At 65.7% G+C, this 20932-nt stretch overlaps 2 protein-coding genes across 3 annotated transcripts; both read left to right on the forward strand.

The window, feature by feature from the left end:
- Positions 1–500: 500 nt before the first annotated feature.
- On the forward strand, positions 501–11000 carry MAG (myelin associated glycoprotein). Its single transcript, XM_075134962.1, has 8 exons — positions 501–855; positions 2114–2410; positions 2497–2757; positions 3818–4078; positions 7059–7361; positions 7979–8075; positions 8826–8916; positions 9913–11000. Exons 1-8 carry the CDS (start codon positions 516–518, stop codon positions 10054–10056), a joined length of 1794 nt encoding a protein of 597 aa, XP_074991063.1. The 5' UTR covers positions 501–515; the 3' UTR covers positions 10057–11000.
- Positions 11001–14962: 3962 nt separating this feature from the next.
- On the forward strand, positions 14963–20516 carry LOC142074411 (upstream stimulatory factor 2-like). Of its 2 annotated transcripts, XM_075135019.1 has the most exons (6): positions 14963–15057; positions 16062–16108; positions 16666–16787; positions 18294–18389; positions 19036–19168; positions 20422–20516. In XM_075135019.1, the coding sequence occupies exons 1-6, from the start codon at positions 15005–15007 to the stop codon at positions 20511–20513; spliced, it is 543 nt and encodes a 180-aa protein (XP_074991120.1). In that variant the 5' UTR covers positions 14963–15004; the 3' UTR covers positions 20514–20516. The 2 variants fall into 2 exon arrangements, with proteins under 2 accessions (XP_074991120.1, XP_074991121.1); XM_075135020.1 differs by lacking the exon at positions 18294–18389.
- Positions 20517–20932: the final 416 nt, after the last annotated feature.

Below are 20932 nucleotides of genomic sequence, written 5' to 3' on the forward strand. Positions count from 1 at the left end.
GACCCAGAAGATGCTCAGAACCCCATTATTAGACCCAACAGCCCCTCAAACCCCCGTTATTAGACCCAGAAGATGCTCAGAACCCCGTTATTAGACCCAACAGCCCCTCAAACCCCCGGTATTAGACCCAGAAGATGCTCAGAACCCCGTTATTAGACCCAATAGCCCCTCAAACCCCCGTTATTAGACCCAGAAGATGCTCAGAACCCCGTTATTAGACCCAACAGCCCCTCAAACCCCCGGTATTAGACCCAGAAGATGCTCAGAACCCCGTTATTAGACCCAATAGCCCCTCAAAACCCCATTATTAGACCCAGAAGATGCTCAGAACCCCATTATTAGACCCAATAGCCCCTTAGAACCCCGTTATTAGACCCAATAGCCCCTCAGAACCCCGTTATTAGACCCCCCAGGAATCCTCAGGACCCTGTTATCGCCCTGGCTGGGGATTGTCCCACCTGACAGTGGGTGTCCCCTTCTTTTTAGGGACATCGGGTGGCCCCTGGGCCGCCTGGATGCCCCCGGCGGTAGCCGGGCTCTCGGGAACCTGCGTAGCCGTACCCTGTCGTTTTGGCTACCCGGAAGAATTACGGCCGGCCACCGTTCACGGCTTGTGGTATTTTGGAAGCCCTTATCCCAAAAATTATCCCCCCGTGGTGGCCCGCTCGAGGACAGGAGCCGTCCACGAGAGCTTCACCGGACGAGCGAGGCTGGTGGGAGATCCGGGGGTCCGCGATTGTTCCCTGTTACTGGGACCCCTCAGTTCCGAATTAGCCGGGAAATATTATTTTCGGGGTGATTTAGGGGGTTATAACCAGTACAGCTTCTCTGAACATACGACGTTGGAGGTCTTGGGTGAGTTTTGGGGGGGGGGGGGGTCCCGATGCCTGGAAAACCTTTTGGGGAGGGGGTTGGGATGTCTGGGACCCCATTTGAGGGGGCTGGGATGCCTGGGACCCCATTATAGGGGGCTGGGATGCCTGGGTGCTCTTTGGGGAGGGGGCTGGGATGCCTGGGACCCCGTTATAGGGGGCTGGGATGCTTGGGTGCCCTTTGGGGAGGGGGCTGGGATGCCTGGGACCCCGTTATAGGGGGCTGGGACGCTTGGGTGCCCTCTGGGGAGGGGGCTGGGATGCCTGGGACCCCGTTATAGGGGGCTGGGACGCTTGGGTGCCATTTGGGAAGGGGGCTGGGATGCCTGGGACCCCATTTGAGGGGGCTGGGATGCTTGGGTGCTCTTTGGGGAGGGGGCTGGGATGCCTGGGACCCCATTTGAGGGGGCTGGGATGCTTGGGTGCCCTTTGGGGAGGGGGCTGGGATGCCTGGGACCCCGTTATAGGGGGCTGGGATGCTTGGGTGCCCTTTGGGGAGGGGGCTGGGATGCCTGGGACCCCGTTATAGGGGGCTGGGATGCCTGGGTGCCCTTTGGGGAGGGGGCTGGGATGCCTGGGACCCCATTTGAGGGGGCTGGGATGCCTGGGTGCCCTTTGGGGAGGGGGCTGGGATGTCTGGGACCCCGTTATAGGGGGCTGGGATGCTTGGGTGCCCTTTGGGGAGGGGGCTGGGATGCCTGGGACCCCATTATAGGGGGCTGGGATGCTTGGGTGCCCTTTGGGGAGGGGGCTGGGATGCCTGGGACCCCGTTATAGGGGGCTGGGATGCCTGGGTGCTCTTTGGGGAGGGGGCTGGGATGCCTGGGTCCCCATTTGAGGGGGCTGGGATGCTTGGGTGCCCTTTGGGGAGGGGGCTGGGATGCCTGGGACCCCGTTATAGGGGGCTGGGATGCCTGGGTGCCCTTTGGGGAGGGGGCTGGGATGCCTGGGACCCCTTGGGGAGGGGATGGGGAGGGGGTTCAAATGCCTGGGACCCCATTTTAGGGGGTCTGGACGCCCGGGTCCGCTTTGGGGATGGGGTGGGGAGGGGGATGGGGTGCCTGGGACCCCATTTTAGGGGGTCCGGACGCCCAGGTCTGCTTTAGGGATGGGGTGGGGAGGGGGCTTGGTTGCCTGGGTCCCTTTGGGGGTCCCAGTCCCGGACACCTGGGTCCCCACACCCCAACTGGGGGGGGGGGGGTTCCCAGTCCAGGACACCTGGGTTCTCTCCCCCCTCCCAGAGGAACCAGTACTGGAGATCCCTCCCGAACTGGTGGCAGGAGAAGAGGTAGAACTTCGATGTCGCGTCCCCGATAACTGTCCCCAGCTCCAACCCCGGGTGCGTTGGGAAGGGATCGAGGAACTTCTGGAAGCATCCGAACGGGAATTACGAGAGGATGCGGCCGGAGCCGGCACCATCTTGACCCTTCTACGATTTCGACCCCGTCGAGAAGATGGTGGCCGGCGTTTGGGTTGTAAGGTGGCCTTCACCAACAGCACCTTGGCTTTCCAGGCTTCCGTCGCCCTTGATGTTCAGTGTAAGTTGGGGTTCGGATGCCTGGGTCACCCCCCCCCCTCAGACACCTGCGTCCCCCCCAAACCCCATCCCCATCCCCCCCTCCAGATGAGCCACGGGTGCTGGAGGTCTCAGGTCCAAACGAAGCGGTGGAAGGAACCCCGGTAGAATTAGGGTGCGAAGCCGAAGGACGACCACCCCCGTTACTCTCTTGGTTTCGGGGGGTCACGGTTTTACGGGAAGAACCGGTTTCAACCGCTCTCCGCCTGTTTTTACCCGGAGTGGAACCGGATCACGCCGGCACCTACAGTTGCGTGGCCGAGAACCGGCACGGACGCCATAACCGGAGTCTTCAGCTTCACGTGGCTTGTGAGAGGCGCCCGTTGTGGGGGTTGGGGGTGGGGGTACGCCTGGGGTCCCCCCTCCTTGGGGCACCCCTGGGTCCCTTCTTGGGGCACGCCTGGGTCCCCTCGTTGGGGCGCGCTTGGGTCCCCTTTTTGGAGAACCCCTTCTTGGAGAACCTCTTCTTGGGGCATCCATGGGTCCCTTCTTGGGGCACGCCTGGGTCCCCTCGTTGGGGCGCGCTTGGGTCCCCTTCTTGGAGAACCCCTTCTTGGGGCACCCATGGGTGCCTTCTTGGGGCACTCCTGGGTCCCCTCATTGGGGCACGCTTGGGTCCCCTTCTTGCAGAACCCCTTCTTGGAGAACCTCTTCTTGGGGCACCCATGGGTCCTTTTTTTGGGGGGGGATACTCGTGGGTCCCTTCTTGGGGCATACATGGGTCCTTTTTGGGGGACCCCTTCTTGGGGCACCCCTGGGTCCCTTCTTGGGGCACGCCTGGGTACCCTCGTTGGGGCGTGCTTGGGTCCCCTTCTTGGAGAACCTCTTCTTGGGGCACCCATGGGTCCTTTTTTTTGGGGGGGATACTCCTGGGTCCCTTCTTGGGGCATACATGGGTCCCTTTTGGGGGACCCCTTCTAGGGGCACCCATGGGTCCCTTGGGAGGGTCCCTTCTCGGTCCCCGTGAACGCCTGGGTTCCCCGAATGCCTGGGTGCCCCCCAAATGCCTGGGTCTCCCCCAAATGAATGCCTGGGTCTCCCTCCAAATACCTGGGTCCCCCCCAAATGCTTGGGTCTCCCCCAAATGAATGCCTGGGTCTCCCTCCAAATACCTGGGTCCCCCCCAAATGCTTGGGTCTCCCCCCAAGCACCTGGGTCCCCCCCCCCAAATGCCTGGGTCTCCCCCTGAACGCCTGGGTCCCCTCCAAATGCCGGGGTCCCCCCAAATGCTTGGGTGTCCCCCCAAACCCCTGGGTCCCCCCATCACCTATACCCCCCCCCAAACACCTGGGTCCCCCCCAAATACCTGGGTCCCCCCGCCGAATGCCTGGGTCCCCCCCTCACCCCTTTCCCCCCCCCCCCCTTACAGACGCCCCACGTTCACCCATACTCAACGGTTCCCTCTGGGTGGTGGCGGGTGACCCGGTGACGGTGACCTGCGGTGCTGCCAGTCACCCGGCACCCATCGTGACGGTGACACGGGGACGCCGGGTGGTGGCCACCGCCGTCTACGAGCCCCAAGTGACCATGACCTTGGCGGCCGCCAGACCGGAGGACGCCGGGGAATACCTGTGCCGGGCCGAGAACCAGCACGGGGAGAGCAGCCTCGCCTTCAACCTCACCGTTGAGTGTGAGTTTTGGGGGTGCGGGGGCGGGTATTGGGGTCCCTAGGGGGGTATTGGGGTCCCTAAGGGAGTATTGGGGTCCCTTGGGGTAGTAATTGTGGTCCTAAGGGGGGTATTGGGGTCCCTAAGGGAGTATTGGGGTCCTTAGGGGTAGTAATTGTGGTCCTAAGGGGGGTATTGGGGTCCCTAAGGGGTTATTGGGGTCCCTAAGGGAGTATTGGGGTCCCTAGGGGTAGTAATTGTGGTCCTAAGGGGGGTATTGGGGTCCCTAAGGGGGTATTGGGGTGTCTAAGGGAGTATTGGGGTCCCTAGGGGTAGTAATTGTGGCCCTAAGGGGGGTATTGGGGTCCCTAAGGGGGTATTGGGGTCCCTAGGGGTAGTAATTGTGGTCCTAAGTGGGGTATTGGGGTCCCTAAGGGGGTATTGGGGTGTCTAAGGGAGTATTGGGGTCCTTAGGGGTAGTAATTGTGGTCCTAAGGGGGGTATTGGGGTCCCTAAGGGAGTATTGGGGTCCCTAGGGGTAGTAATTGTGGTCCTAAGGGGGGTATTGGGGTCCCTAAGGGGTTATTGGGGTGTCTAAGGGAGTATTGGGGTCCCTAGGGGTAGTAATTGTGGCCCTGAGGGGGGTATTGGGGTCCCTAAGGGGTTATTGGGGTCCCTAAGGGAGTATTGGGGTCCCTAGGGGTAGTAATTGTGGTCCTAAGGGGGGTATTGGGGTCCCTAAGGGAGTATTGGGGTCCTTAGGGGTAGTAATTGTGGTCCTAAGGGGGGTATTGGGGTCCCTAAGGGGGTATTGGGGTGTCTAAGGGGGTATTGGGGTCCCTAGGGGTAGTAATTGTGGTCCTAAGGGGGGTATTGGGGTCCCTAAGGGAGTATTGGGGTCCTTAGGGGTAGTAATTGTGGTCCTAAGGGGGGTATTGGGGTCCCTAAGGGGTTATTGGGGTCCCTAAGGGAGTATTGGGGTCCCTAGGGTAGTAATTGTGGTCCTAAGAGGGGTATTGGGGTCCCTAAGGGGGTATTGGGGTGTCTAAGGGACTATTGGGGTCCCTAGGGGTAGTAATTGTGGTCCTAAGGGGGGTATTGGGGTCCCTAAGGGAGTATTGGGGTCCTTAGGGGTAGTAATTGTGGTCCTAAGGGGGGTATTGGGGTCCCTAAGGGGGTATTGGGGTCCCTAAGGGAGTATTGGGGTCCCTAGGGGTAGTAATTGTGGTCCTAAGGGGGGTATTGGGGTCCCTAAGGGAGTATTGGGGTCCTTAGGGGTAGTAATTGTGGTCCTAAGGGGGGTATTGGGGTCCCTAAGGGGGTATTGGGGTGTCTAAGGGAGTATTGGGGTCCTTAGGGGTAGTAATTGTGGTCCTAAGGAGGGTATTGGGGTCCCTAAGGGGGTATTGGGGTCCCTAGGTGTAGTAATTGTGGTCCTAAGGGGGGTATTGGGGTCCCTAAGGGGTTATTGGGGTGTCTAAGGGAGTATTGGGGTCCCTAGGGGTAGTAATTGTGGCCCTAAGGGGGGTATTGGGGTCCCTAAGGGGGTATTGGGGTCCCTAGGGGTAGTAATTGTGGTCCTAAGTGGGGTATTGGGGTCCCTAAGGGAGTATTGGGGTCCCTAGGGGTAGTAATTGTGGTCCTAAGGGGGGTATTGGGGTCCCTAAGGGGGTATTGGGGTCCCTAGGGGTAGTAATTGTGGTCCTAAGGGGGGTATTGGGGTCCCTAAGGGGTTATTGGGGTGTCTAAGGGAGTATTGGGGTCCTTAGGGGTAGTAATTGTGGCCCTAAGGGGGGTATTGGGGTCCCTAAGGGGGTATTGGGGTGTCTAAGGGTAGTAATTGTGGTCCTAAGGGGGGTATTGGGGTCCCTAAGGGAGTATTGGGGTCCTTAGGGGTAGTAATTGTGGTCCTAAGGGGGGTATTGGGCTCCCTAAGGGGGTATTGGGGTCCCTAGGGGTAGTAATTGTGGTCCTAAGGGGGGTATTGGGGTCCCTAAGGGGTTATTGGGGTGTCTAAGGGAGTATTGGGGTCCTTAGGGGTAGTAATTGTGGCCCTAAGGGGGGTATTGGGGTCCCTAAGGGAGTATTGGGGTCCCTAGGGGTAGTAATTGTGGTCCTAAGGGGGGTATTGGGGTCCCTAAGGGAGTATTGGGGTGTCTAAGGGGGTATTGGAGTCATATAGGGGGTTATTGGGGTGTCTAAGGGGGTATTTGGGGTGTCTATGGGGGGTATTGGGGTCCTAAGGGGTTATTGGGGTGTCTAAGGGGGTATTGGAGTGTTATAGGGGGGTATCGGGGTGTCTAAGGGGGTATTTGGGGTGCCTACGGGGGGTATTGGGGTCCTAAGGGGGGTATTGGGGTCCCTAAGTGGTTATTGGGGTGTCTAAGGGGGTATTGGAGTGTTATAGGGGGGTATTGGGGTGTCTAAGGGGGTATTTGGGGTGTCTATGGGGGGTATTGGGGGGATATCAGGGCGGCTAATGGGGGTATTGGGGTCCTAAGGGAGGGGTATTGGGGTCCCTAAGGGAATAGTGGGGTCCCTAAAGGGGGCATTTTGGGGGTCCCAAGGGGGTATTGGGGTCTCTAGGGGAGTATTGGGGTATCAGGGTGTCTAAGGGGGGTATTGGGGTGTCTAGGGAAGGTATTGGGGTCCCTAAGGGAACAGTGGGGGTCCATGAGAGAGGTGTTTGAGGGTCCCAAGGGGGTTTTGGGGTCTCTAGGGGAGTATTGGGGTGTCTAGGGGAGGTATTGGGGTCCCTAAGGGAATAGCGGGGGTCACTAAGGGGGGCATTTTGGGGGTTCCGAGGGGGGTTTTGGGGTATCTAGGGGAGTACTGGGGTCCCTAAGGGGAGGAATTTGGCGTCCCTGGGGAGTATTGGGGTCCCTAATGGGGGTATTGTGAGTCCTGGGTGTGCTTTTGGGGTCCCAGCTGCGTTATGGGGGTCCCCCAAACTCCTGGGTCCCCTGCTGACATTTCGGGGTGTCCCCCCCCCCTCCCCCGCAGTCCCCCCCATCCTTCTCCCCGATTCCCGCTGCACCCCGGGGGGGGATGGGGCCCGGTGCGTTTGTTCGGCCTCCGCCATTCCCGAACCGGCCGTGACCTTTGACCTCCCATCCCGAAACGTCACCGTCACCGAGGGTCACCGCGATTACACCGTCACCACCCCGGGACGGGGTACAGGGGGGGTCGTCACCGTCACCGGCGTCCTCACGCTTCGGGGGACGCTTGACCCCCGATTGGCCGTCCTTTGCTCCGCCCACAACCCCCACGGCAGCGTCCGGCAACAATTACGTTTCCATCATCCCGGTAAGTCACCCCGCGTCACCCGGAGTGTCACCGTCGCTTGTCACCGTCACCCGGTGTCACCCCCCCACCAGGGACAGTTGTGGGGTGCGGGAATTATTGCCAGGATTTTCCCACACCCCCAACGACCAATATGGGGGGGTGGGAATCACCCCAAATCCCATCGGGAACCGCCTGTCACCTTGTCACCCATCTGGGTGTCACCGTGTCACCCGTTCGGGTGTCACCGTCACTCGGTGTCACCCTCCAGGGATGCTTGGGGGGTGCGGGAATTATTGCCAGAGTTTTCCCACGCCCCGTTGACCCCTTTTTGGGGGGGGGGGGGGAGGGGGATGGGAATCACCCCAAATCCCCGCCTGTCACCTTGTCACCCATCCGGGTGTCACCGTCACTTGTCACCGCGTCACCCGGTGTGTCCCCCCCCTCCGGGGGTATTTGCCCCCCCCCCCCCGAGTTTATTCCCCTCCCCCCAGGGTGGGATGTGCCCGCCCCGCCCCTATTTTGGGGGGGGAGGGGCGTGGGAATTTCCCAGGCTGCGTTCCCATGGCGGGGGAGGGGTTCTTGCCCCCCGGAGGGGGGGGTCTTGCCCCCCCCCCCCGACCCCTCTTTGCCCCCCCCAGGGGGGCTGGTTTGGGCCAAGGTGGGGCCGGTCGGGGCCGTGGTGGCCTTCGCCATCGTCATCGCCCTCGTCTGCTACCTCAGCCAGAGCCGTCGCAAGTGAGACACGCCCCCGGGCTGGCCCCGCCCACCCGCGGGAGGGGGGCCACGCCCACGGGGGGCCACGCCCACGGGGGGGGGCCCGCCCATGGGAAGGGAAAGTGCCCAACCCCGCCCTATCCCTATTCCCTGGGAGACGCCCTGCCCCCCTGGGGAGGCCACGCCCTATCAGGCCACGCCTCCAGTAGGCCACGCCCCCGATGGGACAACCCCCCGAGAGGCCACGCCCATATGGAGGCCACGCCCCCCCCCGGGAGGCCCAAGAGGGGCAACACCCCCTGGGAGAGGCCACATCCCTGGGGAGGCCACACCCCCTGGGAGAGCACGCCCCCTGAGGAGGCCACACCCCCTGGGAGAGCACGCCCCCTGAGGAGGCCACACCTGATTGGGAGACCACACCCTCTGTGGAGACCACCCCCAGTGGGAGGCCACGCCCCCATGGAGGCCACGCCCCCAAAGAGGCTCTAAGAGGCACCGCCCCCTGGGAGAGGCGACATCCCTGGGGAGGCCACGCCCAATGGGTCGGCCACACCCCCCCGGAGACCCTGCCCCTCAAGACCACACCCCATGAGGATGCCACGCCCCTTCTGATGCCACACCCACTCCGGGATTTGCCACGCCCCCCTCAGGGTGGGTTGGGAGGGAGTGGGGTTGGGTTGGGGGAAACTGAGGCACGGCGGGGGGGGAGTGGGCGGGGCCACGACGGGGTCAGGGGTCAGGGCGTGACCCTTGACCCCTGACCCCATGCAGGAAGGCGGCGGGAAGCCCCGAGGTGACCCCCCCGGTGCAGCCCCCGCCCGGGCAGGGCGGGGAACCCGACCCCGAGCGGCGCCCCCTGCAGGTTCGGGGGGAGCAGGGGGGGACGTTGGGGACATGGGGGGACATGGGGACATGGGGGGACATGGGGGACATGGGGGGACATGGGGGACATGGGGGACATGGGGGGACATGGGGGACATGGGGGGACGTTGGGGACATGGGGGGACATTGGGGACATGGGGGACATGGGGGGTAATTGGACATGGGGGGACATGGGGGGACATTGGGGACATGGGGGGACATTGGGGACATGGGGACATGGGGGGACATGGGGGGACATTGGGGACATGGGGGGACATGGGGGGACATGGGGGAAATTGGGGACATGGGGGGACATGGGGGGACATGGGGGACATGGGGGGACATGGGGGACATTGGGGACATTGGGGACATGGGGGGACATGGGGGGACATGGGGGGACATTGGGGACATGGGGACATGGGGGGACACGGGGACATTGGGGACATGGGGGGACATGGGGGACATGGGGGGACATGGGGGGACATGGGGGACATGGGGGGACATGGGGGGAAATTGGGGACATGGGGGGACATGGGGGGACACGGGGACATGGGGGACATGGGGGGACGTGGGGACATGGGGGGACATTGGGGACATGGGGGGACACGGGGACATTGGGGATGGGGGGGACATTGGGGGGACATGGGGGACATGGGGGACATGGGGGACATTGGGGACATGGGGACATGGGGGGACATTGGGGACATGGGGACATGGGGGGACACGGGGACATTGGGGACATGGGGGGACATGGGGGGACATTGGGGACATGGGGACATGGGGGGACACGGGGACATTGGGGACATGGGGGGACATTGGGGACATGGGGACATGGGGGGGACACGGGGACATTGGGGACATGGGGGGACATGGGGGACATTGGGGACATGGGGGGACACGGGGACATTGGGGATGTGGGGGACATTGGGGGGACATGGGGGGACATTGGGGACATGGGGGGACCCGGGGGGTGACGGTGCCCTGCCGCTGTCCCCAGGCCCGCTGGCTGCGCGGGGCCGTGGGCCGGTGGGCGCTGGGGGTGGGGGAGGGGCCGGGAGCCCCCCCGGAACCGGCCCCTCCCCCAAACCCGCCCGGGGTCCCCCGAGGAACCCCCGAGTACGCCGAGATCCGTGTCAAGTGACCCCGCCCCTCGCTGGACACGCCCACTGCTGCCCGGACACGCCCACCACCTCCTGGCTCCACCCACCTGCCGCCCGGATACACCCATTGCCTCCTGGCTCCGCCCGCCTGCCTCCTGGACACGCCCCCCTGCTGATGGCACCTCCCTCCCAGCTTGTTGAGGCTTCAGGCTCCGCCCACTGGGCTCTGGACACTCCCACTGGGCCTTAAGCCACACCCACCCGGCATTGGACACGCCCCCATCTGCCGGCCACGCCCACTGCGGGATCTGGCCAGTGAGGGCTCTGCCACGCCTGCTGCTGGCTGGCTCCACCCACCAGCATATGGACACGCCCACAGTGGCTCCACCCAGTGACAAGAGGCTCCGCCCACTGTGGCTGGCTCCACCCACTGTGGCCTAGGAACCTCCCACTGATGCTTAGGCTCCACCCACTGCTGTCTAGCTCCACCCACCATGGCCCAGGCTCTGCCCACTGCAGCTAGCCCCGCCCACCTCAGCCTAGGCACCACCCCACTGTGGTCTAGGCTCCACCCATTGCTGTCTAGCTCCACCCACCATAGCCTAGGCTCCACCCACTGCAGCTGTCTCCGCCCACCTCAGCCTAGGCACCACCCACTGTGGTCTAGACTCCGCCCACCACAGCATAGGCTCCGCCTCCTGCAGCCTAGGCACCGCCCTCCACCTCCTCAGCTCCACCCACCCCCAGCTAGGCTCCACCCACCGGCCTTTGTGCATGGCCAGGAGGCCCCGCCCTTGGCCCCACCCCTCCAGGCAGGCCCCGCCCCCCCATAGTTATTTATTGCCCCGCCCGGGGGCCGCCCCTCATTAACTCCCCTAACGAGGCCCCTCCCCCCACCGTGACCTTTGACCCCGGTGACCCCCCCCAATAAACCGGACGTGCCCGAAGCCACGCCTACCTGCGGGGGAAGCCGAGCTATAGGGGCCGGGGGCTATAGGGGGTCCTATAGGTGCTGGGGGGCGAAGGAGGCGCCTATAGGACCCCAGGGCTATAGGGGGGTGGGGGAGGTTTCTATAGGGAGCCCCCGGGAACCATATGGGGGGGGTGGGCGGGTGGCGGGGACCCCCTCCATGTGCTATAGGAGCCACCCGGAACCCTATAGGGCTCCGCCGGATGCTATAGGAGACCCAACAGGTGATATACGGCCCCTCTGGACACTATAGCCACCCCTCCAGGTGCTATAGGGCCCCTTTGGACCCTATAGGGCTCCTCCAAGTACTATAGGGTCCCTCTAGGACACTATAGCCCACCCTCACAGGTGCTATAGGAGCCCCCTTGGACCCTATAGGGCTCCTCCAGGTGCTATAGGGCCCCACTAGGACACTATAGCCCCTCCCCAGCTGCTATAGGAACCCCCCTTGGATCCTATAGGGCTCCTTCAGGTGCTATAGGGCCTCTCTAGGACACTATAGCCCACCCTCACAGGTGCTATAGGAGCCCCCTTGGACCCTATAGGGCTCCTCCAGGTGCTATAGGGCCCCACTAGGACACTATAGCCCGCCCCGAGGTGCTATAGGAGTCCCCTTGGACCCTATAGGGCTCCTCTGGAACACTATAGCCCCTCCCCAGCTGCTATAGGAACCCCCCTTGGATCCTATAGGGCTCCTTCAGGTGCTATAGGGCCTCTCTAGGACACTATAGCCCACCCCCAGGTGCTATAGGAGCTCCCTTGGACCCTATAGGGCTCCTCTGGGTGCTATAGGAGTCACCACTGACAGTACAGGGGCTGCCCAGGTGCTATACCCAGGTGCTATAGAAGCCCTTGTACATGCTATAGGTTCTCCTATAGTGCCATATATAGTCTTACAAGTGCTATAGGAGCCCCCTCAAGCAATATAGGGCCCCCTGAGATTCTATAGGGGCCCCCAAAGGCACTATGGGGCCCCCCTGGGACCCTATAGGGCTCCTCCGGGCGTTATAGGAGCTCTTTCGGATGCTATACGGCTCCTCCAGCTGCTGTAGGGGCTCCCCGGACACTATAGAGCGACTCCAGGTGCTATAGGAGCCCCCACAGTCAACATACCTGCCCTTCCGGGGCACTATAGGGATTCTCAGGATGCTATAGGGGCTCCCTGGGACCCTATAGCCCCCCCTAGGTTGCTATAGAGCTCTTCTGGATGCTATAGGGGCTCCCTAGGATGCTATAAACCCCCTGAGCTGTTCTAGGCCCCCCTCGGTTCGCTATAGGGGCTCTTCCGGGTTCTATACATCCCTCCCCTGTTCCTATAGGGGCTCCCTGAGTCACTATAGAGTGCCCCAGGTTGCATAGGTGCTCCCTGGGACCCTATAGCCCCCTCCCAGGTGTTGTAGTCCCCCCTCGGTTCGCTATAGGGGCTCTTCTGGGTTCTATACGTCCCTCCCCAGTTCCTATAGGCACTCTCCCGGGTCCTATATGTCCCTCCCCAGTTCCTATGGGGCTCTTCCGGATTCTGTACATCCCTCCCCAGATCCTATAGGGGCTTTTCCAGGTGCTATAGGGACTCCCTGAGTCACTATAGGGTACCCCAGCTTGTATAGGGGCTCCCTGGGAGCTGTAGCCCCCCCAGGTGTTGTAGTTCCCCCTCTGTTTGCTATAGGGGCTTTTCTGGGTCCTATACGTCCCTCCCCAGTTCCTATAGGGTTTTCCCAGGTGCTATAGGGGCCCCCCCCAGGTGTTCGAGGCCCCCCCCAGGTGTTCTAGCCCCCCCCCCCCCCGGTTTCCTATAGGGGCTCTTCCGGGTTCTGTACGTCCCTCCCCGGTTCCTATAGGGGCTCTTCCGGGTGCCATAAGGGCTCCCTGAGTCACTATAGGGTACCCGGCTTGTATAGGGGCTTCCTGGGACCCTATAGGCCCCCCCAGCTGTTCTAGGCCCCCTCTGTTCGCTATGGGGGCTCTTCCGGGTTCTATACGTCCCTCCCCAGTTCCTATAGGCACTCTCCCGGGTCCTATATGTCCCTCCGCAGTTCCTATAGGTGCTCTTCCGGGTTCTATACATCCCTCCCCCATTCCTATAGGGGCTCTTCCACGTGCTACAGGGACTCCCTGAGTCACTATAGGGTACCCCAGCTTGTATAGGGGCTCCCTGGGACCCTATAGGCCCCCCCTAGGTGTTCTAGCCCCCCTTTGGTTTGCTCCCTCTACAGTTCTTACGGGGGCTCTTCCGGGTTCTAGACGTCCCTCCCCAGTTCCTATAGGGGCTCCTGAGATCCTATAGGCCCCTCCTAGGTCTTCCAGCCCCCCCTCGGTTCGCTATTGGGGCTCTTCCAGGTCCTATACATCCCCCCCCAGTTCCTATAAGGGCTCCCTGAGTCACTATAGGGTGCTCCGGGCTGTATAGGGGTTCCCTGGGACCCTATAGGTCCCCTCTAGGTGTTCTAGCCCCCCTCGGTTTGCTATAGGGGCTCTTCGCATTCTATATGTCCTCCCCAGTTCCTATAGGGGCTCTCCCGGGTGCTAGAGGGGCTCCCTGCATCACTATAGGGTGCTCCGGGTTGTATAGGGGCTCCCTGGCACCCTATAGGCCCCCCCTAGGTCTTCTAGCCCCCCCTCGGTTCGCTATAGGGGCTCTTCCGGGTCCTATATGTCCCTCCCAGTTCCTATAAGCGCTCTTCCGGGTCCTATACGTCCCTCCCAGTTCCTATAGGGGCTCTTCCGGGTCCTATACGTCCCTCCCAGTTCCTATAGGGGCTCTTCCGGGTTCTATAGGTTCCCCCTGTCACCCCACAGGCCCCTCCCCCCCACTCTACGACCCACCCCCCACCCCAGGACCCTATAGCCCTCCCCCTCCCCCCCCCACCATGTGGGCGTGGCCAACCCGGAAGTCTCGGGGTGGGGGGGAGGGGCCCTTTTCCCGCGCGCCTGCGCTCTCCCCCTCCAAGCCCTCCCCCTTCCGGCGGCGCCCTGCCCCTCCCCCCCCTCCACCTCCTCCTCCCCCCTCCCCCCCCGCCCCTCCCCCCCCCACGCCGCTGCCGCAACGTTCGTTTCGCCGCGATCGCGGGGCCCGGAGCCGGGAGGTCGCGGGGGGGGGGGGGGGGGGGAACCCCCCAAAAAACCCAGAAAAACCCAAAACCCCCCCCAAAAAAAAAAACCCCTCCCCCCCCAAAAAAAAAAACCCAAAAACCCCAACCCGTGGCGGGGAGGGGGGAGGGGAGGGGGGGAGGGGACGGCGGAAGGGGAAAAGGGGGGGGGAGGGGAGGGGAGACCCCCCCCCTCCCCACGCGCGCGCGGAGCGGAGGAGGAAAGGGGGGGGGGTGGTGTGGGAAAAAAGGGGGGGGAAGGGGGGGGGAAGGGGAAGGGCCGCGCGCAACCCACCCAACCCCCCCCCCCCACGCACGTGACGCGGGTGTTTGGCCCCGTGATCACTCGGCCGCCGGTGGGAAAGGGGAGGGGGGGGGGGGAAAAAAAGGGGGGGAGGGGGGGAAGAGAACCGGGAGCGCCCCTTCACCCCCCTTTCCCCCCCCCCTCCCCCCTTCCTCCCCTCCCCCACCCTCCCCGCTACCCTCCCCCCGCTTCCCCACCCCGACCCCCGACCCCCCCACCTTTAGGGACCCCCCTATCCCCCTCCCCCACTTTTAGGGACCCCCCCCCTCCCCCTCTCCCCACCTTTAAGGACCCCCCCATCCCCCTCCCCACCCCCCTCCTTAGGGACCCCCCCTGTCCTCTTCCCCCACCTTTAGGGACCTTCCCCACCCCCCTCCCCCACCCTTAGGGGGACCCCCCCCTTTATCCAGGGACCCCTCCCCCACCTTTAGACCCTCCCCCACCCCCAAGGACCCCCCCTTCCTTTAACCAGGGACCCCCCCCCCTTTTAGACCCTCCCCTCCCCTTTATCCAGGGACACCCCCCCCCCCAGCCCCTCCCCCCACCCTTAGGGACCCCCCCCCAGCCCCTCCCCCACCCTACGGGACCCCAGCCCCTCCCCCCACCCCCAAGGGACCCCCCCCCCCCCCATGGACATGCTCGACCCCGGGCTGGATACGGCCGCCGGCTCCGCTGCCCCCAGGTAAGGGGGGGGACCCCAAAATTGGGGGGGGGGCACCCTAAAATTGGGGGGCACCCTAAAATTGGGGGGGGCACCCTAAATTCGGGGGGGGGCCCCAAAATGGGAGGAGGGGTGGGGCAAAAGGGGGGGGGAGGGGGGGCAAGGGGGACAGAGGCTCGAAAACGGGGATTTGGGGGGGCAGTGGGGGGGACCCCAAAAGTGGGGGGGGGAATGGGGGGACCCTAAAAGTGGGGGGGGGGAATGGGGGGACCAAGGGGGGGGGCTCCAAAGGGGGGGGGGATTTGGGGGGGAATGGGGGGGGCACCAAAAGTGGGGGGGGGATGGGGGGACCCCAAGGGGGGGGCTCCAAAGGGGGGGGGATTTGGGGGAATGGGGGGACCCCAAAGGGGGGGGGGCAAAAAGAGGGGGGGGACTTGAGGGGGGAAATGGGAGGACCCCAAAAGTGGGGGAGGGAATGGGGGGACCCCAATGCGGGGGGGCAAAAAGGGGGGGGGGGACCCCAAAAGTGTGTGTGGGGGGGAATGGGAGGACCCCAAGGGGGGGACAAATAGGGGGGGCCCCAAAAGGGGGGGGGGTAAAGGGGAGGAACCCCAAAAGGGGGGGTTAAATGGGGGGGCAAATAGAGGGGACCCAAAAAGGGAGGGCAATGGGGGAGACCCTTAAATCGGGGGGATCTCAAAAGTGGGGGGGGGGGCAAAAAAGGGGGGAACCCAAAAAGGGGGGGGCAAATTGCGGGGGGTCCCAAAGAGGGGGGGTCCCAAAACGGAGGGGAACCCCAAAAGTGTGGGGGGGGACACCCCAAAATGGGGGCGGGGGGCAAAGGGGGACCCCAAAGAGGGGGGATCCAAAGTGGGGGAGGGGAGGGGGCAAATAGAGGGACCCCAAAAATGTGGGGAGGGAATGGGGGGGAGCACCCCAAAAGTGTGGGGGGGGACCCAAAAGGGGGGGGGGGTCTGGGTCCCCCCAGGGGTCGTGACCTTTGCCCCCCCCCCCCTCCCCCCCAGCCACGAGAAAAGCCAAGAGGCCGAAGAGGGCGTTGACCTGCAGGAGGGTGAGGGCACCCAGGGGTGGGGGGGCACCCAGGGGTTTGGGGGGCACCCAGGGGTGGGGGGGGGCACCCAGGGCTTGGGGGGGCACCCAGGGGTGGGGGGGCACCCAGGGTCTGGGGGCACCCAGGGGTCGGGGGGCACCCAGGGGTTTGGGGGGGCACCCAGGGGTCTGGGAGCACCCAGGGGTTTGGGGGGGCACCCACATATTTTGGAGTACCCAGGGGTTGGGGGGCACCCAGGGGTTTGGGGGGGATCCAGGGGTCTGGGGGGGCACCCAGGGGTGGGGGGCACCCAGGGGTCTGGGGTCACCCAGGGTTTGGGGGGGGCACCCAGGGGTTTGGGGGGGCACCCACATATTTGGGGGTACCCAGGGGTTGGAGGGCACCCAGGGTTTGGGGGGGCACCCAGGGGTCTGGGGGGGGCACCCAGGGGTCTGGGAGCACCCAGGGGTTTGGGGGGGCACCCACATATTTTGGAGTACCCAGGGGTTTGGGGGGGATCCAGGGCTTTGGGGGGGCACCCAGGGCTTTGGGGGTCACCCATGGGTGCTGTGGCGCAGGGGAGGGGGCGCCGGGGGAGGAGGCGGCGGTGGCCATCGCCAGCGTCCCCGTCCCCGTCCCCGGAGCTTTCGCCGATTCCGGGCTCCAGTACCAGTTCCGGACGGAGAGCAACGGCGGCCAGGTGGGGGGGGGGGGGAGCACCCATGGGTGCTGGGGGGGGGGGGTCCCGGGGGGGCTGGGGAGGGGGATATGGAGGTGGAGGGGGCACCCATGGGGCTGGGGAGGGGTCCCGGGGGGGGCTGGGGGGCACCCATGGGTGCTGGGGAGGGGTCCCAGGGGGGGTGGAGGGGGGGTTGGGTACCCATGGGTGCTGGGGAGGGGTCCCGGGGGGGCTGGGGGGCACCCATGGGTGCTGGGGAGGGGTCCCAGGGGGGGTGGAGGGGGGGTTGGGTACCCATGGGTGCTGGGGAGGGGTCCCAGGGGTGCTGGGGGGGGGGTTGCACCCATGGGTGGTGTGGGGAGAGGGCTGGGAGGGGTCCTGGGGGGCTGGGGAGGAGGATACGGGGGTGGAGGGGGCACCCATGGGTGCTGGGGAGGGGTCCCAGGGGGCGGAGGGGGGGTTGGGCACCCATGGGTGCTGGGCAGGGGTCCCAGGGGGGCTGGGGGGGTGTCATGGGGGGTGTCAGGGGGGCACCCAAGGGTGCTGGGGGGACATGGGGGTCCCAGGGGGTCCTGGAGGGGCACCCAAGGGTGCTGGGGGGGGTCCCAGGGGTGCTGGGGGGGGTCCCAAGGGTGCTGGGGGACATGGGGGTCCCGGGGGTCCTGGAGGGGCACCCAAGGGTGCTGGGGAGGTCCCAGGGGGTGCTGGGGGGTGTCCCAAGGGTGCTGGGGGGACATGGGGGTCCCAGGGGGTCCTGGAGGGGCACCCAAGGGTGCTGGGGGAGGTCCCAGGGGGTGCTGGGGGGGGTCCCAAGGGTGCTGGGGGGGACATGGGGTTCCCAGGGGTGCTGGGGGGCACCCAAGGGTGCTGGGGGAGGTCCCAGGGGTGCTGGGGGGGGGTCCCAAGGGTGCTGGGGGGACATGGGGTTCCCAAGGGTGCTGGGGGGCACCCAAGGGTGCTGGGGAGGTCTCAGGGGGTGCTGGGGGGGTCCCAAGGGTGCTGGGGGGACATGGGGTTCCCAAGGGTGCTGGGGGGCACCCAAGGGTGCTGGGGGAGGTCCCAGGGGGTGCTGGGGGGGTCCCAAGGGTGCTGGGGGGACATGGGGTTCCCAAGGGTGCTGGGGGGCACCCAAGGGTGCTGGGGGAGGTCCCAGGGGGTGCTGGGGGGGTCCCAAGGGTGCTGGGGACATGGGGTTCCCAAGGGTGCTGGGGGGCACCCAAGGGTGCTGGGGGAGGTCCCAGGGGGTGCTGGGGGGGGGTCCCAAGGGTGCTGGGGGGCACTCAAGGGTGCTGGGGGAGGTCCCAGGGGGTGCTGGGGGGGTCCCAAGGGTGCTGGGGGGTCCTGGGGGGCACCCAAGGGGTGCTGGGGGGGGGGAGAGAGGCGGCACCCAAGAGTTATGGGGTATCCCAAGGGGGTGTCACCGCTGGGGGGGGTGTCTCTACTTGGGGGGTGGGGGGAGGGGCTGTGACCCCCGTGACCCCGCCGTGACCCCGCCGTGACCCCGGTGCCCCCCGCCCCTCCCCCCAGGTCACCTACCGGGTGGTGCAGGTGACGGAGGCCCCGCTCGAGGGCCCCGAGGGCGCCGCCGTCAGCGTTGTCTCCACCTTCGCCGGGGCCACCCAGGTGGGGGCACCCGGGGGTTCGGGGGGCACCCGGGGGGTTGGGGGGGAGCCGGGGGGTTGGGGACCCAGGGGTTTGGGGGGATACGGGTTCGGGGGGGACCTGGGGGTTGGGGGCACCCGGGGGTTTGGGGGCACCCGGGGGGTTGGGGGGGGACCCGGGGGTTTGGGGGGGACCTGGGGTTTGGGGGGGAGCCGGGGGTTTGGGGGGACGCGGGGTTGGGGGGGACCCAGAGGGTGGGGGGGAGCTGGGGGTTTGGGGGCACCCGGGGGTTCGGGGGGCACCAGGGGGTTGGGGGGGAGCGGGGGGTTTGGGGGCACCCGGGGGTTGGGGGGACGCAGGGGTTTGGGGGACCCAGGGGTTCGGGGGGGGCACCCGGGGGGTTGGGGGAGCCGGGGGGTTGGGGTGGACGCGGGGGTTTGGGGGCACCCGGGGGGTTGGGGGGACGCGGGGGTTGGGGGACCCGGGGGTTTGGGGGGACCCCGGGGTTTGGGGGACCCCGGGGATTTGGGGGGACGTGGGGGTTTGGGGGGGACCCAGGGGTTTGGGGGATGCAGAGGTTGTGGGGGGTGGCACCCAGGTGTCCATGGGGGGGGGGGGGGGTGACCCAGACATTTGGGGTGACCCGGGGGTTTTGGGGTGCCCGCAGGCCGTGATCCAGAGACCCCTTCAGTACGGGGGGGAGCCCCCGGGGCCGAGGGCGGGGCCGAAGCTCGATTCGCCTGGGGGGGGGGAGGGGACCGTGTCCGTCCAGGCCGACCCCGCCCTGGCGCAGGCTGGAGGTGGAGGGGGACCCCGGTTTTGGGGGGGGGGGTCCCCCCAATGTGGGGTTTTGGGGGGACCCACGGGTTGGGGGGACCCCGAGGGTTTGGGGGACCCAGGGGTTTTGGGGGACCCCGGGTTTTGGGGGGACCCCCCAGTGTGGGGACCCAGGGTTGGGGGGACCCGGTGGTTTTGGGGGGACCCCCTCAATGTGGGGACCCAGGGGTTTGGGGGGGACCCAGGGGTTTTGGGGGGACCCCCCAGTGTGGGGACCCAGGGGTTGGGGGGACCCGGGGGTTTGGGGACCCAGGGGTTTGGGGGGACCCAGGGTTTGGGGGGACCCCCCAGTGTGGGGACCCAGGGTTTGGGGGACCCGGTTGGTTTTGGGGGGACCCCCTCAATGTGGGGACCCAGGGGTTTGGGGGGACCCAGGGGTTTTGGGGGGACCCCCCAGTGTGGGGACCCAGGGGTTTGGGGGGACCCAGGGGTTTTGGGGGGACCCCCCTCAATGTGGGGACCCAGGGGTTTGGGGGACCCGGGGGTTTTGGGGGGACCCCCTCAATGTGGGGACCCAGGATTTGGGGGGACCCGGGTGGGAGGGGGGACCCCTTCAATGTGGGGACCCAGGGGTTTTGGGGGACCCGGGGGTTGGGGGGACCCCCTCAATGTGGGGACCCAGGGGTTTTGGGGGACCCGGGGGTTTTGGGGGGACCCCTCAATGTGGGGACCCAGGGGTTTGGGGGGGACCCAGGGGTTTTGGGGAGACCCCCCAGTGTGGGGACCCAGGGGTTTGGGGGGACCCGGGTGGGGGGGCGACCCCCCAATGTGGGGACCCAGGGGTTTGGGGGGGACCCCTCAATGTGGGATCCAGGGGTTTGGGGGGACCCGGGGGTTTTGGGGGGACCCCCTCAATGTGGGGACCCAGGGGTTTTGGGGGGACCCCCAATGTGTGGACCCAGGGGTTTGGAGGACCCGAGGGTTTTGGGGGACCCAGGGGTTTTGGGGGGACCCCCTCAATGTGGGGACCCAGGGATTTGGGGGGACGGGGGTTTGGGGGACCCCCGATGTGTGGGGACACAGGGGTTTGGGGGGGACCCCGGTATCCGGGGGGGGGCCCCCTCCAATATGGAGACCCAGGGTTTTGGGGGGGACCCCGGTACCTTAGGGGGGGGGTGCACCCAGGTTTTTGGGGGGGGGGGGACCCCGGCATGGGGGTGGGGGGTGGGGGGGAAGGGTGACTTGGGGCGTGTCCGCCCCGCCCTGCCCCGCCCAGGTCAGTTCTACGTGATGATGACCCCCCAAGACGTCCTGCAGACGGGGACCCAGCGCAGCATCGCCCCCCACGCGCACCCCTATTCCCCGTGAGTACCCGCCCCCTCCCGGCCACGCCCCGGCCACGCCCCGGCCACGCCCTGACCCGCCCTGACACCCCCCCGACGCGCCCCACGCGTCCAAACACCCCCCAAAACGTGACTTACACGCCCCTAAGGCGCCCCAGGCACGCCCTGCCACGCCCCAAGCACGCCCTGCCACGCCCGAACACGCCCTGCCACACCCCAAACACACCCTGCCACGCCCAAACACACCCCCGACACGCCCCGCACGTCCAAACACCCCCCAAAACGTGACTTACACACCCCTAAGATGCCCCAGACACGCCCTGCCACGCCCCAAGCACGCCCTGCCACGCCCGAACACGCCCTGCCACGCCCCAAGCACACCCTGCCACGCCCCGAAACACGCCCTGCCACCCCCCAGACGTCCAAACACCCCTAAAACCTGCC

Source organism: Calonectris borealis, chromosome 35 (genome assembly GCF_964195595.1).
Source record: "Calonectris borealis chromosome 35, bCalBor7.hap1.2, whole genome shotgun sequence".
Classification (NCBI taxonomy): Eukaryota; Metazoa; Chordata; class Aves; order Procellariiformes; family Procellariidae; genus Calonectris; species Calonectris borealis.

Coding starts and splice junctions, on each gene's coding strand:
- LOC142074411 (XM_075135019.1), top strand. CDS start 15,005: ATGGACATGCTCGACCCCGGGCTGGATACGGCCGCCGGCTCCGCTGCC. Junction 16,109..16,665: donor GGGCGTTGACCTGCAGGAGG/GTGAGGGCACCC, acceptor GCTGTGGCGCAG/GGGAGGGGGCGCCGGGGGAG. Junction 16,788..18,293: donor CGGAGAGCAACGGCGGCCAG/GTGGGGGGGGGG, acceptor CCCTCCCCCCAG/GTCACCTACCGGGTGGTGCA.
- MAG (XM_075134962.1), top strand. CDS start 516: ATGCCCCCGGCGGTAGCCGGGCTCTCGGGAACCTGCGTAGCCGTACCC. Junction 2,411..2,496: donor CGTCGCCCTTGATGTTCAGT/GTAAGTTGGGGT, acceptor CCCCCCCTCCAG/ATGAGCCACGGGTGCTGGAG. Junction 8,076..8,825: donor CTCAGCCAGAGCCGTCGCAA/GTGAGACACGCC, acceptor GACCCCATGCAG/GAAGGCGGCGGGAAGCCCCG.